The following is a 16,555-nucleotide window of genomic DNA, read 5'->3' as shown; positions in this document are numbered from 1 at the left end:
AGGCGAAAGCTTGAGAGCGCTTCTTCCTCTGGTTGGTTGAAGAGTCCAGCGGCTCGAGAAAAGCCGAAACCATGCGAATAGAGCCATGGCCTCGAGGCAAGGGATTTAAATAGTAGTATTTTTTCCTTGAGTCTTTATTATTTTTGTTATATTGTTCTTGTTGTTTTGAAACATAAAGGCAATGTTTTCGAAATTGTGCCTGAGAAGGCTGGCCGGATTTCTGTTCTGGAATGGAACTAGGGCCAGAGATGACGTTAAGAGAGGGCGCTGCAAACTTGGGTTATCGTACAGGCATTGGTGGTTCAGTGGTAGAATTCTCGCCTGCCACGCGGGAGGCCCGGGTTCGATTCCCGGCCAATGCAAAGCTGTGTTTTCTTTCAGCTTATTTGAATTTTAAGCCTCTTTTTTTCTCTTTTCTCTTTCTTTTCTAGTTTCTCCTTTCTCCTCTCTCCTTTCTCTTTTCTTTTCCTTTCCCTTCTCTTCTTCTAAAGTGGATCTTTTTTTTCTCTCTCTTTTAAAAACAAATTTCTATTGGACTACAGTTGATTTAAAATGCGTTACAAAATCACTGGCCCACAGTTTAGATCCCACAGAAATACTAGGTAGAACATTATGAAGAATTTAACATAAGCATAACACAAGTGGAATAAATATGACTGTGAGTATCTCAAAAAAATGTTGTGTTTCTACTGTACAGCAAGGTGAATCACTTATATACATATATCCACTCTTTTTTTAGATTCTTTCCCCATATAGGTCATTAAAGAGTATTGAGAAGAGTTCCCTATGCTATACAGTAGGTCCTTATTATCAATGTTATAAATAGTAGTGCGTATATGTTAAGACTTTTTCTTTTTCTTTTTAGCTTTTTCCTGAACTTTTAATTTTTTGAGAAATTTTATTGAGATATAATTGACATAAAATAAACCACATATATTTAAGGTGTACAATTTGATATTTTTCTTATTAGTAATGTATATATGGCAATCCCAATCTCCCAATTCATCCCACCCTAACCCCCTCCCTTTCCCCCCTTGGTGTCCATATGTTTGTTCTCTACATCTGTGTCTCTATTTCTTCCTTGCAAACCAGTTGATTTGTACCATTCTTCTATAGTCTGCATATATGTGTTAATATACGATATTTGTTTTTCTCTTTCTGACTCACTTCACTCTGTATGACAGTCTCTAGGTCCATCCATGTCCCTACAAATGTCCCAGTTTCATTGCTTTTTACAGCTGAGTAATATTCCATTGTATATATGTACCACAACTGTTTCATCCATTCATCTGTTGTTGGACATTTAGGTTGCTTCTATGTCCTGGCTATTGTAAATAGTGCTGCAATGAACATTGGGGTGCATGTGTCTTTTTGAATTATGGTGTTCTCTGGGTATATGCCCAGCAGTGGGATTGCTGGGTCATATGGTAACTCTATTTTTAGTTTTTCAAGGAACCTCCATACTGTTCTCCATAGTGGCTGCATCAGCTTACATTCCCACCAACAGTGCAAGAGCGTTCCCTTTTCTCCACACCCTCACCAGCATTTACTGTTTGTAGGTTTTCTGATGATGCCCATTCTAACTGGTGTGAAGTGATACCTCATTGTAGTTTTGATTTGCATTTCTCTAATAATTAGTGATCTTGAGCAGCTTTTCATGTGCCTCTTGGCATCTGTATGTCTGCTTTGGAGAAATGCCTATTTAGGTCTTCTGCCCATTTTTTGATTGAGTTGTTTGTTTTTTTTGATATTGAGCTGGATGAACTGTTTATATATTTTGGAGATTAATCCTTTGTCTGTTGATTCGTTTGCAAATATTTTCTCCCATTCTGAGGGTTGTCTTTTCATCTTACTTATAGTCTCCTTTGCTGTGCAGAAGCTTCGAAGTTTCATTAGGTCCCATTTATTTATTTTTGTTTTTATTTCCATTACTCTAGGGGGTGGATCAAAAAAAATCTTGCTGTGATTTATGTCAGAGTGTTCTTCCTATGTTTTCCTCTAGGAGTTTTATATTGCCTGGCCTTCCATTGAGGTCTTGAATCCATTTTGAGTTTATTTTTATGTATGGTGTTAGGGAGTGTTCCAATTTCATTCTTTTACATGTAGCTGTCCAGTTTTCCCAGCACCACTTATTGAAGAGGCTGTCTAAGACTTTCTCTATTCTAGGATTTGGGACACTGAAACAAACAAAACCAATTAGTTGAAGGCTGGGTTCTTTTGGTTTTCCCTCCTTTACAAAGTTGCATTCCTGAAAGGAGCCAGAACCTGGAGCTGTGGCTTGGGGACCCAGGCATGACCCCTCCACCCAGCCCTAGGGAGAACATAGCACAGGAGGAAGGAGGATGGATGAACTGTGGTGAGAATGTCCCTCCTGTGGTTGAGCCTCCTCCCTAGACCAGTGTCTCCAAGGAACATTAATCCACGGGGCCGGCTGGAAAGGCACAGTGCCTCTGAGGCCTGGATGGGTTCCCAGCCAGGAGCCCAGGATGCAGGTGGGAAATAAATTCCTGGAGGCCGCAGTCCATCCTATGCCCTGAAGGCCAGGGGAGGAGATGAGTTCACTGGTCAGTAAAGCCACATTTGTTCCCATCAGTCCTGTGGCCTGGCAAAGTGAGTCTTTGCCATGTCTCACTTTCTTTAATGCAGAATATCCCATTTGAATTTTTTGGTGTTTCTATTTGGCGTGGACTTCCAAAAAGCCAAAAGGAGGAAATTTTTTGGAGACATGAGGGTGGAAATGGAGGAATGAGAAGCAAATCTTCTCTATAAACTCCCCATGGGGGAAGGAACTCTGGTTACTTACATGGGAGGGATAGTCACTGCTATACTAAGAGCACATACCCAGGGGAACATGATACATCCTAATGTTAAACTCTAGTAGCTTCAACTTTTATGTAATATATTATTATTCACCAGATTCAAAGGAAAGTACTAATTTTTAAAAAGAGAAGCTAAAAACCTTTGCTCTGTAACTGGGTCTTTTCTCCTCAGATGGCTCAGCACCCTTTGAAAGGCTTCAGGGCTTTGGAAGAGGGAGTCGGGAGTCGGGATGCAGATGTCAGCCCCACTTCTCGACTGGAAAAATGGAATGCTTGAAAAAGTACGCAATGAATGACTTCCATAGTGGAAAATCAGACCATCTTCAAAAGTAAGGAAACTGTTTTATAACCCAGGAGAGAGAGAAGCTGTCAGCTTTAAAATCGTTCACTCTCAGTATTTAGGCTGCCCAGTCCTGCGTGTCAAAGTCAGGACGTTTTGGGCAAGGGCCTGCAAGAAAAGGGTGCTTACTTCAGAAAGGAAAAGGTGGCCTGGCCTGGGGTCTGTGCTCTGGACTGTTCAGGAACTGCCTTGTTCAAACTACTCTGACCTTCTCTCCCAGCCCTCACCAGCCTCAAAACCCCACCTGCACATCTAATCCCAAGAGTTCCAGATAGAGCCCTAAAGCAAGCACTCTGTACCTAGACACAGAATCACACAGGCATGCTTACAACGTCATTCACTTTATTTTTTAATTCAGAGAAGTTCAAATAAAGAGAAGCTTATTATGCAATGCAAATTTTATACGCTTATGTTTAGTAACTTAGAGTGTCTTTAAAAGTAAAACATTCAAGTGGTAACTCAAATACTCATTGAGGAGGGATGCTCTTGACCCAAAACTGAATACAAAAAGCAAGTTGCAGAACAAAATGTATAGTATGATCCAAAACTATATATAAAGAACTGTGATACCAACTACCTGTACATCTTTGAAAAAGTCATTTCAACCGTCTGAGCTACAGCTTTCTCAGTTTTATTTTATTTTTTAAAATTTATTTATTTATTTAATTGGCTGTGTTGGGTCTTTTTTGCTGTGCACAGGCTTTCTTTAGTTGCAGTGAGTGGGGGCTACTCTTCGTTGTGGTGCGTGGGCTCCTCATTGCCGTGGCTTCTCTTGTTGCGGAGCACGGGCTCTAGGCGTGTGGGCTTCAGTAGTTGCAGCACATGGGCTCAATAGTTGTGACTCATGGGCTCTAAAGCGCAGGCTCAATAGTTGTGGCGCACGGGCTTAGTTGCTCCACGGCATCTGGGATCTTCCTGGAGCAGGGATCGAACCCGTGTTCCCTGCATTGGCAGGTGGATTCTTAACCACTGCACCACCTAGGAAGCCCTCTCAATTTTAAAATGAGGAGATTGAGCTTCATCATTGCTAAGACTTCCTAGCTTTAAAAATCTCTGATTTCATCCAGGAGCAAAATAGGATTCCTATCTCCCCTAAACTATGTACCTGCTCTATACCCAAATAAATCCTGCTTCTGTTAATAAGAAAAAGAGGAGTGATCTGCTATATCTATCAGACAGTGCCGTATATACTTTGTTCATTTTTACCCCTCACAGTGGTACAGGAAGGAAAGTTAGTGTTATAGACCTTGATGATGCTCACCAAGATTTACGATTCTCCTTCTAGCCTCGGAAAGGGTTTGCAATTCCATGCCTCTTAAGATCAGGTCATATGACTTGTTTTGATCAATGAAATTTAAGTATGCATGATATATGTTACTTCTGGGCAGAGGGCATTTAATTACTATCCTAATTGCTACTGTTGTCTTAGCCTTCCTTGGCAATATGTGGTAGCTGGTGTTGAAGTGGAAGTATAAACCATTTTTTTTCCCTGATGTGACTAGCTACAAAAATGTAACTCACTCAGTTCTACCTTCTAGTCTACCCCCACTGCAACTTAGACCTTCTTACCTTTTTTTTTTCAGTTACTATAGTAAATGCAGTCTTATCTATATAATAGGAAAGAGCCAGCCAAATAGTGTGCTCTGAAGACATCAGATTCCATAAACATTTATTAAACACCTGTTATGTTCCAAAGACATTATGCTTCCATATATGTTGTTACACTTCAACCTCACATGATATCCCTGGGGAAGGAGATAAAACTATTACCATTTCACAGGAGAAGAATCTAATTCATAGAGTAATTAAATGAATTCTTCAAGACAAATCCACTAGCAAATGGTAGAAATTAAACACAAATCCAAGTTGTTCGGCTCTCTTTTCAGTGTGCTTTTCACAGTGCTACTCTACAGGCTTAGAAAGTCAATTCAATAAAAGGGAAGTAGGTCCAACTGATATACTACTTTAAAAGATGTGATGTGTGAAAGTAAATAATTTTGAGTTTAGGCAAATACATTCAAAGCTGAAATGCATGTACTAATGGTACATTTTTGGGTAGTATCTAATAGGGTGTTGAATAGTATTGAATTGGACCTCTACTTCTGGGAAGATGGAGTAAATGTACCTTAAAAAAAAATCTGATTTCAGATGCTAAAGAATTTACTTATTCTACAAATATGTATTGAGTGCTTTATCATGTGCCAGACACTGACCTTGACTCTAAGTATGTGGTAGTGAACAAAGGCTCTGGTCTCCTGAAGCATATTCTAATCGGAGAGGGGGTAGTTGGTGATACGTACAATAGGGAAAAATACAGCAATAAACAATTAACAAGTGAACACATGGTACTTCAGTTGGTGATGAGTGCAATGGGGAAAAATAAAGCGGGAGAGCAGGATTAGGAGATGGTGGAGGAGTGAGGTTATATTCAATGATCAAGGAGACCTCACTGATAAAGTAATGTTTGAATAAAGACCACGATGAAGCATGATGTGGATATCTGTAAGAAAAAACATTTCAGAAACAGTAAATAACATATAAATCCGCAGCAGAAGTATAATTGAAAAGTTCAAGGAAGCAAAGGAGAGTAGTAGATGAGGTTAGAGAGGCACTGAGGAACAAGATCATGTAGTGCCTTGTAGAACATTGCAAAGGCTTTAGCTATTACTCTAAATGCAAGAGGGAAGCTGCTGCATGACTTCAAGAAAAGAAGTAACAAATACAATACACCTTAGCTGATATGGTGAGAATAGACTGTCACGTGGCATGGGTGAGTGCAGGGAGACCAGTCAGGAAACTGTTGCAGTAATCCAAGTGAGAGATGATGGTGGCTTGGACCAAGATGCTAGTAGTAGAGTACTGAGCAGTGGTCAGATTGTTGGATTTATTTTGAAAGTAGAAACAAGATTTACTGAAGTTTCGTATATTTCAGGTGCCTCTGCCACGGATCTGTGGAAAACACATTTGCTGTGAGTCCTTGTAGAGCTGGGTGGGCTGTGACTGTGCCTTGGCCTTCAGGAAATCAGTGAAGGTAGGGCCTGTTAGAATTTTAGCTCTGCAGATCACAGGCTGTTTCTTTCCCTGGAGGCTCTTTAGCCCAGGTTGCTGTCAAGATGGGGCCAGGGGAAGAGGAAAGCTATGGCCTGAAGAGATGCTGCTGCCACTGCTGTTACATCGTGGGATGAGGGGTCATTTGTCCTGAGGTCCTTGGCTCCATCTGACTTTGCAATTCTTCCAGTCTCCCACTGAGCTTTGAAGGTCTCTCTGCACAGAAAAATACAGCCCTGTATCCACTGCAAAAAGGAGCCCCGTCACCAGGCAGAAAGTGATTTGATACCAAAGTGGAGAGATGAATAGAATTGTCGGACCTAATAGGAGAGGCAGAGGGATGAGAAAAATGACAGTTGTTAAGACAGAAATTTGGAATAAACAGTCAGGTCCCTAGTGAGGAGCCTTTGTGAAGTCACCCAAGCCAAAGGCTGAGGCGCAGGCCAAGAGCAGACAGGCAGCCCTGAAGACAGGAAATCTTCAGAGGATCTCTTCATCTCTGCCTTCCCAAATAAAGCACTACTTCAGCATTTCCCAAAGGATGGCCTCAGACACATCTGCTCTGCAGGACATTAATAGAAGTTATAGAGGAAAAAATTTTGTGGTTCCCTGGGTTAAGCAAATGCCTATGAAATTTAATTTAAAAGTTTTCTTTAAAACAGGGCTTCTTGAAGACTTTAATGTGTATTATGAATATAAAAGAAAAGAGTATGTAGTGTGTTCTGCATTAATTTGACCACGGAACCCTTCGTTCCAAAGGCCTCTCAAGGAGTTATGTGATTGGGGAACAGCCTTTGGGAAACATTGAACTAGGGAATCCGCAGACCTCATCAACAGATCTTCACTCACCACCTCCTCTAAGTTCAGGACTGGGTATTCCCTAACCAACGCTAGTCAGGAGTAAATAGCTTGTAATGCCATCTAAAAGGGAATAATATGGGTTCCATGATGTACAGTGTATCAAGAACAGGCAGAAGTCCAGTTCTTTTTATGTAGAGAGAGACTCTCATGCCAGCATGCGTGCTTTGAGCTAAGATTTCAGCCTAGGCTGAGAGATTCAGTAGCGAGACACAAGCAAGCATTAGACACCTAGAGGGACATACGATAACATGGATGGAATAGGTGGAAAGGAGGGAGAGCGGCAGTGTCTCGTAGATGGATATGGAGGGTGCAAAGGTGGCTTCTGTCCCCTGAAAGTTAAAAATCCCAGTGAATGACACCCATTTCTGTAATCCCTGAGAAAGGAGGTGGAACAGAGCTGCACGGTCACACAGCAATCAGGTCAAGCTAGGACTTTCCCATTGATGTCAAACAGGCGCACTCAGGAGAACAAAGGTTCTGAAGTCCAAAAAAGATCAATAATCCTCTCCCTACCTGTTTTTTCAGGGAGAAAGCTCAGTGAACAGCAATGGTTCCCACCTCGGACAGTGATGGTCACATGCTGCGATGAGTGCCGGGTCTTCCCCATAAATCCTGTGCAGTGGTACTCGCCACTGTGACTGAGGTTTGCTTGTGGGATAGAGAAGTTGGAACTCATGTAGGAAAACTTCTTGGATTTTCCATTCTGGAAGAATGTGACCTTATTCAGAGGGATGTTTCTCCAGCTGTGGCACCTCAGCACGATGGTCTCGCCTTCCTGGAACACCAGGCTGGGGGTCTGCAGCAGCAGCCAGTCTGAAAGACACAAAGGAACCACAGGACCCAGGAGGTCTTGACCCAAATCTGAGGCCCAGACCATCCTTACTGGTGGGCCGGGATGTGTGGAGGGAAGAGCGTCAGTCTGGAATCAGACACCCCCGGTCTCTAATTCTGGCTGCATCATGTATGAGCTCTGTGATCTCGAGCAAATAACTTAATTCTTCTGGGCCTCAGTTTCCTTGTATGTGCAAATAGTCACAATAACACCGTTAGCTATCTATGGGAGTTCCTGGCACATAGTAGGTGTTCAGGCCATGCTTGTCTTCTCATTCCTGTCCTGCCCAACAGGCCTCTGCAGGAAGGATACAGGAGATCCAGGAGTGCAGTCCTGTCCCCGAGGGAGGGAGGGAGAGGGGGGCCCAGTCTGACATAGGAGATGATGTGAGGGGGACACAGCAGAGACTGTGTCTTTGGGGAACGTCATGGACATCTAACAAATCGTAGCTTATTTGTGCATGTCAGCAAATGTGGAATTTCACCTCAGCGGGGACTTTGTCTAAAGGCAGCAGTGACATGCTGGGCCATTAGCCTGCTGTGTACTCCCCCCCTCCCCCCGCCCCGAGTTTTCATCCTTTTACTGAGGAAGAAAAAATATGTAATTTATTGTTGTATAGGGAATAGAGGCTAAGGTGGGTATTTCTAATCCTGGCCTCAGCCCACGCATTCCTTTTTCCTAAAGCCATAGGACAGAACAGAGTTGGAAAGAAAGGGTGAAAAACAACAGAGACATTGGAAGGGAGCGGGGAGATGAGGAAAAACTGACAGCGGCCTCACGTGTGCCAGTCAACCACGCTCAGTCCTTTCAGCAGATCAGAATGATGCCAACCAAGTCGCTACCCTGCCTGGTGCGCCTGCTGCATACCCGGGAGAAGATGCTCAATACTGAGAGGGTGTGTGACAATGAAGAGAAAACCACAGGCCAGAGCTACAGCAGACCATCCAGAGGGACAGTGGGGAGCACCAGGCCTCGCCACTGTGTCGCACTGCGCCTCTCTCCCTGGGAAAGCACCCCCGCATCCCACCCATTCCTCCCGTAACATCCTGTGTATTCCTCCCCTTGAGGAACCCAGGCCCTGGCTAGACGTCCTACTCCAGGACCAGGTGAGCAGTTGCGGTTCTCTAGACGGCCTCTTTTACACAGGCTGGATTGGGGTAGGTGGGATGCTGAGAATTGTGAAAACTTTTAAATGAGCTAGAACCCAGAGAAAATGTCAGAGCTGCTTCCATGTAGCACCAGCAACCAGTTCTTGCACTTCCCTCCCCCTGGGTGATCCCCTCTAGAGAAGGTGCACATGGTTAGAACAGCGCTTCCTTCTCAGCAAAGCCTCTGCTGGTCTCAGGTTGCAAGGTGCACAGTGGATGTGTCACCCTTAGGCTGGCTGGTGCAAGAGGGCCACCTTAGGTCTCCTTGGGGACAATTTCTTGGTGCAGATCTTGAGGGCAGGGCCCAGCTTCATGTTCACAGCACTCATGAGATGTTCTTTAAGTCATAAAAGGGCCTTTGCATCAGTGTACTGGGAACAAAACTCCTCTGCAATCTCCTGGAAGCCTTGTAGAGAAGCAATACACTCACACACCTCCTCCACCCTCCAGTGGCTGAGGTTACTGGGCAGGAGCACAGGGTTGAGGCCATGAATCCCAGTGTAGGCAGAGCTGTGTGGAGGTTCCCTGGGTCACATTCCCGTGTGCAGCTCTCACGGATAAAGGCCCAGGGACACTGGAGAGAGTGCTTTCACCGTAACTGGGATTCTCTGAACCCCTGTGGCACGTGCCCTGGGTCATAGCATGGGTGATGTCAGAGGAGCTGCAGCAGGGTCGCACTGGTGAACACCAGCATGGTGGGCTTCTTGAAACTCTCATTTTTCTCCTCTTCAACCAGAACTGGCAGCTACAGCTCACGCTGAACCTTTTAACACAGCTCCGGGCGCAGAAACCTCCTGGAGCCACAGAACTGCTCTGCAGGAGTGGGCTCCCCACAGCGCTGGAGCTTTAGGGGATTCGTCTTCTCCTCCACTCAGCACATGGCTGTCCCCTCCCCCAGGGCCACCTGACAGACTCTCATTCAGCCCCGTCGGGAGGCCAGTCTGCAGCGGCTTTTCAGCAACGGGGAACAGTGTGCTCCGTCCTGGATACCACAGCCCTCAGTCCTGAGGGTGAGCGTGCGGGGCTTCACAGTGGCTTGTGGAGGTTCGTTTGAGTCCCCGTGGATCTGGACGCCGTGGCTCACGGAGGCGGTGCTGCTGATGGCCCGGGGCCACGGCTACCAATTCCCCGCTTGGTGAGTTAGCACTCCCGCTGGTCACTAGTTCAGCTTCTTCTCCAAGCCTGCTCTCCTCCTCCATGGCCTCGGGGCTCTCTGCTCCTGGAGAAGCCTTGGCAGGAGCATGGAAGCCACTGTGGAGTCGTCATCTCCCTCCTGCTCGCATTCGACAGCCAGTGCCTGGGTTTGCCCGGCAGGTGCACGGACTGCATGTGGAAGGCCACAGGGCCCAGGGCTGTGGTGGCTGAGGGGCAGTGAGCCTTGTGGCCGCTGCTGCTGGACCCACGGCAGCGCGTGGCTGTGTGGGGAAGCACTGGGACTGATGGTGCTGGAGCTGTTGCCAGGTGTAGATAACAACCTGCTCCCACATCAGCACCTGTTTTTCCAAGAGCTGGACCTGTTGCTGTTGCTAAATCAGGGAACGGGATGGTCTGTCGGGTGACAGAGCTAATAAGGGTTTCTGTTCCATCCTGCTGACCACTGCCACCTACTTTTATCTTCTTGGCCGTTGCACTTTCTGTCTCCATCTAGCTGCCCGGGATCAGTCATTGCTTGGGATGCAGGCACGGGCTCCACCCCTCCTGTGCCTCTCCTGGGACAGCGGCCACCACCACCTGTTCCTGAGGAGCCATGGACCCAAAGGCCCAGGTGTGTGACCACTTTGACCTGGACCCATGAGCCTTAGAACGCTATTCCCAAGGCCTCCACCAGCTGGACTAAGGCTAAAGAACTGGCCTGAGACCCTAGAGGGAGCTGGAGCCTCAGCTAGGGCCTGGCTAGAGGCTGGGGGAGGCTAGAGCCAGAGGAGGCTGAAGAGGGGAATGGCCTCCTGGGTGCAGCCTTGGGCTGAGGCCTGTTGTTCCTCACTGCCAAGTTCTGTACCCAAACTGCATCTACATGGACTCCAGGAGCCTGAGCAGATGCCACCTCCTGCTGGTCTGCAGCCGCTGCCCTAATAGGCATCAGGATGAATGGAGAGGCTAGAGGCACCTTCTGGGCCAGGGTCTGGTTTACCTGGAATAGGTTTCCCAGCCATGGTCTTGGATACGTCTGGGCCTGGGCCAGGTTGGGGGGGAGGAGGTGGTTTTCCCCAGGGGCACAGACTGTGTCAAGGTGGTGACACTGGGAGAGTTCACTCTGGGATTGATTGGTGAGTTGCGAGGCTGGTGTTGTGGCCAGATTGACTGAGGCCTGGCTGGTGCACAGCTGCCATGTCGTGCTGGTGTTTGGGGGAGCTGGCCTGCTGGCCGGCAGCAGTGGTGGCCAGCTGGACAGCAGCCAGACTATGCAGCTGGGCCTGCGGAGCTGCTGCTAGACACAAACTGGTGGAAATGCTGATGCCCACAGAGCTGCCACAGCTGCGCCTGCAGAGCCTGCTCTGCCTGCTGTTCGTACAGCAGCACTGAGGTGTCCGGCAACGCGCACCACCACCTGCATGGGGACTCCCATGGGTGCAGCTGGCATTCTGTGGGCTCTAGTCTCCGTGACAGTGGTGCAGAGTCCCCATGGCAGGCGCGCGGGCTCAAGGCAAGCTCACTTCCAGCTCTGCACCTGGGTCCTTCAGGATGGTGTCCAGCTCACGTGCCAGGGTTCCTCGTCAACACCTCTGGTGGTCGGATGGGAACTTGCTCAGTCTTGGGGGAGGGATCCCTCACTCTGCCCTTTCCTGGAGAGGCAGGGCACTGAGGTTGCGGCCCTGCCAGGCCTCTGGCGCTTCCCTCCAGGACGGTCTTTTCCTGCTGAGCACAGAGGGTAGAGATTGCAGGCTCACCTGGCCTAGATAACTTTGAGGCAAAGTTGGGAATTGGGTGAGGGAAGGGGACTAAGTGAAGAAAAGCAATGACAATACTCAACATAATCGCATTGCAGCTTTTCTTTATGAGAACCTATTTGTTGCCAGGATCTTTGGAAAATCATTGGTCTGTTCAGCAAACATTTATTAAGCCCTGCCCTGTGCCTGGGGCTGGAAATATAAAGATAGTGAAAACACAACTTTCACCTCAAGTTGCACAGAGGGCAGGGGGTAGGGAAATGCTGATTCTCACCAGAACCTGATGCGGGGACAGGAGTGCAGTAGTATCTCCACTGAGCAGATGAGGAAACTGAGGCGCAAAGGTAAATGAAATCACCTGTTTACTTGGCTAGTAATTCCCGTGGCTAGGATTCAGTTGTGGTCTGTCTATGCATTTGACTCTGCCATAAAAATGGAAGGATTTCTGTGAATTAGGGATTTCCTCCTGCTTCTCTCACACCCGGCTGCCTCTTTGTGGCCTTGTCACCTTCTTGCTCAGTCAGCACTGAGATAAAAGAGCCCAACATATTCTGAGTAGTCTCTTAGGAACGTCCATCTCACCACTCATACTAAGCCAAGGAGGTGGGTTGAAAAGGGAAATGAGTGGACAAAACCCATGTCAGACAATTGACAGCCATGCTTCCCAGTAAGCAGGCAATTCCCCTTTCCTGAAAACCTCTGCCGTGTCAGCAGGTTTCATCTCTCCTTGTTCTCCCAGACTCTCCCAGGCCTTCCCCCACTGACCAGAAATCACATCCAGATGCACAGGGTCGCTGAGGCTGGTCTGCTCTTTCTGGCACCTGTAGTCCCCGCTGTCCTTGCTGCCGGCCTTGAAGCTGTAGCTGGGCTGGTTCTGGTTCGCAATGAAGGTCCCATTATGGAACCACTGGGTGTGGTTGCTTTCATAGAAGTTGGTCCCCTGACACATCAGCGTCACGTAATCCTCCTTGAGCACACTGACCCACGCAGGCTGAATGGTCAGCACAGCCTTCGGGAGATCTGCTGAGGGGCAGAGAGAGGAGGCAGCATGAGGAAATGGGACCCCAAGGGCCTAAGCAGACCCCAAATCTCAGACGATGGAAGACTGTGGCATGCTGGAGACGTCAAGAGAGGAACCCAACCCAGAACTGTTCTACAACTGAAGGCAATTCCTCCGCCTCATGCAGCCCACACAGGGGCCCCCAAGAACCCAGGTTCTCTCAGGGAGTTTGGCTCCTCTTCAGAGGAGAGGACAAGAGGTAGGGGCGCGGGAGAGGGGAAGCACGTGCGCGTGCCCACACACACACCCTTTGGGGAATCACTTTCCTCCCCTGTGAATTGAGGCACCTGGACGCTAGTGGATAAGCTGTCTCCACAGCTGGGTAAAGACAAGTGGGGACATCTGGTGGGGGTGCCAGGCTGAGAGGAGGCATCACATTTCTGTTCCGACTTGTTCCATCCTTTATCCTTTAGACTAGACCTGTCCTCACATCCAAGCACAGAGGAGTCTCTGTGACCTGGGAAGAATAACAAAGAGGGGACTTCCCTGGTGGTCCAGTGGTTAAGACTCCATGCTTCCAGTGCAGGGGCGGGGATTCCATCCCGGTCAGGGAACTAATATCCCACATGCTGTGCGGGTGGCCAAAACGAACAAACAAAGAAAAACAACCTCCTTCATATGGGACTTCCCTGGTGGCACAGTGGTTAAGAATCTGCCTGCCAATGCAAGGGACACGGGTTCATTTCCTGCTCCAGGAAGATCCCACATGCCATAGAGCAACTAAGTCCATGCACCACAGCTACTGAGCCTGTGCTCTAGACCCTGTAAGCCACAACCACTGAGCCTGTGTGCCACAACCACTGAAGTCCCTGCCCCTAGGGCCTATGCTGCACAGCAAGAGAAGCCACTACAATGAGGATCCCACACACCACAATGAAGAGTAGCCCCTACTCTCTGCAAAGAGAAAGCCCATGTGCAGCAATGAAAACCCAAAGCAGCCAATCAATCAATTTATTTAAAAAGAGAGGAAAGAGGGAGAAAGGCTGGAAGGCCAGTCTAGGGAGCCCTGGGTTCAGTGCCCAGGGAGAGCCCCACCACACTACCAGTCCTGGGAGATGGAGAGCTTAGTGGTGCAGAGAAAGCAGTGCCCAGCAGTGTTCACGCCACCAAGCTGCAACCAGCAGTATCTCCTCCTATTTTTGTTCAGGAGAACAGTTCCTGAAGATTTCAGATACATGCAAAGTAAAAGATTTATCAACCCATGGGGTTACCCTAAGCAAATCATGTGAGTTTGCATGTGGCTGAAACTAAATTGGCCTGGGCTCGTGATTTAATTTGGAGAGAGGAAGGCAACTGAGATAGAGGACTGTTATTTTCTGTGACAGAATCTGTGATGTCTCACTTAACAGAAGCAGAAGGGCACCTGTGCCCCATGGCTGTCCATCCCCGGCTTCCCTAGCGAAAGGGAAGGAGGAGGGAGAAGGGGGGCAGGACATCTGGTGGGAGCAACTTTCCTGGCTCTGCCTGGGTCCTGGGCGGCTGGTGCATCCAGAGCAGCTCCAGACAGGGTGCAGGGTAGCTGGAGGAGGGTAGCTGGGGGAGGGAGAGGATGTGGTGAGCACTTACCAGGTTTCCCAGCAACAGGAGCTGTAAGAGAGAAAGCAAAGATCAGCTTGCTTTTGCAGTACATATGATGATTCTTCACTATTAATAATCACCTCCTTGCAAATCCCCTTCTCTCTCTCGCTGGTCTCTGTCTGCATTACATTCACCTGGGTTGTCCACACCTTTACTTCTTCAGCAGTGTTAATGAAATTACCACACCGGGGCCAGATAGGTATCTCTTTAAATTTACTGTCTCTGTATTCAGAAAGACACTGAACTGCCATTCTGACACTTTAGTAAATTTGCTCTGCTGCTCTTGGTCTTTTCCTCACTTCATGTCTGCAGTGCAAGGAGACCTGCCTGATTTCTCTGGTCCCATAATTGATGACTCTAAAAATGCCTGGCTTTTGTATTCTCTGGTCCCCATTCCCTGGATAACTGAGACCCTCCTTTGCTTTTTCCCAGGGGAATCTCCTTTCACATGAAGACAATAGGCTTCTGCTGCCTGAAGTGGTTTCAGGGGCAGGCAGAATGGCCGCTGCCACCACCACAATGTGTTTTATTGCTTCGCCCACCTCCTATTTGTCTAAGACAGCATTAGCCCTCCCACCTGAGATCTGGTCCCAGTGAAACACAAATTTCTAAGGAAGCTAAACACCTTGGCCCCTCATTAGTCCTTCAAGTGTAGGTCACTAGACTCCTCAGAGGTGGCTCGGCTGTGAGGGGTGGCAGAGCACAGGGACCTCACTGCCCAGTGAGACTGGGCAAAAGACTTAAAAAAACTCTGCCAATTTCATAATTTGCCATGGCCAGCAAGGTTGTCAGAATTTGATTTTCATCAGCCAGGCTTCACCCTCCTGACTTCCCTGACGTGCCTCCCACGCCAGCCCTCATCCATGCCCAAGCTCAGCCCCAACCAAGGTGGCAGCAGCTGACTTAGAAAGGCACACCTGCCTCTGTTCCTGTGCCACTGTCCCTCCTGGGGACCCTGACTCACCCAGGAATAGCAGAGCTGTCCACAGTAATGTGTGGCCCAAAAGATGGCAGGGTGTACAGTCAGCTCGGTCACTCCTGGCAGCAGGGAGGGCTAGGAATGAGGGGACCCCCATCACCTGGAGCGAGCCGGTTGGCTCTGACGGCCCAGCACGGCAGGCACAGGCTACTCTCGAGGCTTGATGGATTCCACCCCAGAGGACAGACAAATTCTGAAGTCCAAAAGAGGAAGTGAAAAAAAAGAAGTGTTGTTTTATCATTGGCTCCTCCCTTTCCACTCTCTTTCTTCTCAATAGTCCCCTCCCAGAAGATTCAGGGCTTCCCAGAACAATCTGGCTCAGTCCCACTCCAAATTCATAGAAAATGTAGAAACTGGGAAACAAATTCTCCTCTTCCTCCTCTGGGGCCACATCTGAGCTCAGCCTCTGGGAGGAAGAGAGGGATGCTCACCCAAACTCAGCTCGGAACCACCCGTCTGTCTCCGTCTCTTTAGAAAAAGCCATGGAGGAGGGTGTCCCTGTACTTCTAAATCCATTTAGAGGTCCAGACACCGGCATCAGACGCCTCCTGAGATTGAGCATAGTGGCTTAAGGCCAACCCCCACCATTTGATTTTCTTTATTACCATAATCCTGACTCTGTTTTGGATTGTGGAGCAAGGACAAATAGGTGTGTCACAGTGGCAACAGGATGATCACACGCATGCTCTTATTTCCCTTTGTAATTCATTCTTTTTTTTTCCTTTTTTTAACTAATTAATTACTTAATTAATTAATTTTTTATTGGTTGCATTGGGTCTTCGTTGCTGTGAGGGCTTTCTCCAGTTGTGGAGAGCGGGGGATACTCTTCATTGCAGTGTGCGGGCTTCCCTGTGCAGTCGCTTCTCTATGTATTGGCTCACCGGCTCTAGGTGCACAGGCTCAGTAGTTGTGGCGCATGGGCTTAGTTGCTCCGTGGCATGTGAGATCTTCCCGGACCAGGGCTCGAACCCATGTCCCATGCATTGGCAGGCGGATTCTTAA

The 16,555-nt window shown here is 47.9% G+C and overlaps 1 protein-coding gene, 1 non-coding gene and 1 pseudogene across 2 annotated transcripts; 1 reads left to right on the top strand and 2 right to left on the bottom strand.

Annotated features, from left to right (window-relative positions):
* Positions 1 to 291: 291 nt before the first annotated feature.
* TRNAG-GCC (transfer RNA glycine (anticodon GCC)) lies at positions 292 to 362 on the top strand. Its single transcript has one exon. It is a non-coding gene; the product is annotated as a tRNA-Gly (tRNA).
* A 6,926-nt stretch (positions 363 to 7,288) lies between these two features.
* On the bottom strand, positions 7,289 to 15,665 carry LOC130848799 (low affinity immunoglobulin gamma Fc region receptor II-like). Its single transcript, XM_057727190.1, has 5 exons — positions 15,539 to 15,665; positions 14,563 to 14,583; positions 12,702 to 12,959; positions 7,627 to 7,881; positions 7,289 to 7,296 (listed from the first exon to the last, which is right to left on the bottom strand). The coding sequence occupies exons 1-5, from the start codon at positions 15,648 to 15,650 to the stop codon at positions 7,289 to 7,291; spliced, it is 654 nt and encodes a 217-aa protein (XP_057583173.1). The 5' UTR covers positions 15,651 to 15,665.
* LOC130847995 (polyhomeotic-like protein 1) lies at positions 9,276 to 12,525 on the bottom strand (annotated as a pseudogene).
* Positions 15,666 to 16,555: the final 890 nt, after the last annotated feature.

The sequence above is a fragment of the Hippopotamus amphibius genome, chromosome 3 (genome assembly GCF_030028045.1).
Source record: "Hippopotamus amphibius kiboko isolate mHipAmp2 chromosome 3, mHipAmp2.hap2, whole genome shotgun sequence".
Classification (NCBI taxonomy): domain Eukaryota; kingdom Metazoa; phylum Chordata; class Mammalia; order Artiodactyla; family Hippopotamidae; genus Hippopotamus; species Hippopotamus amphibius.
Note: the sequence above shows the minus strand (reverse complement) of the source record. Positions and strands in the feature narration are given on the sequence as shown.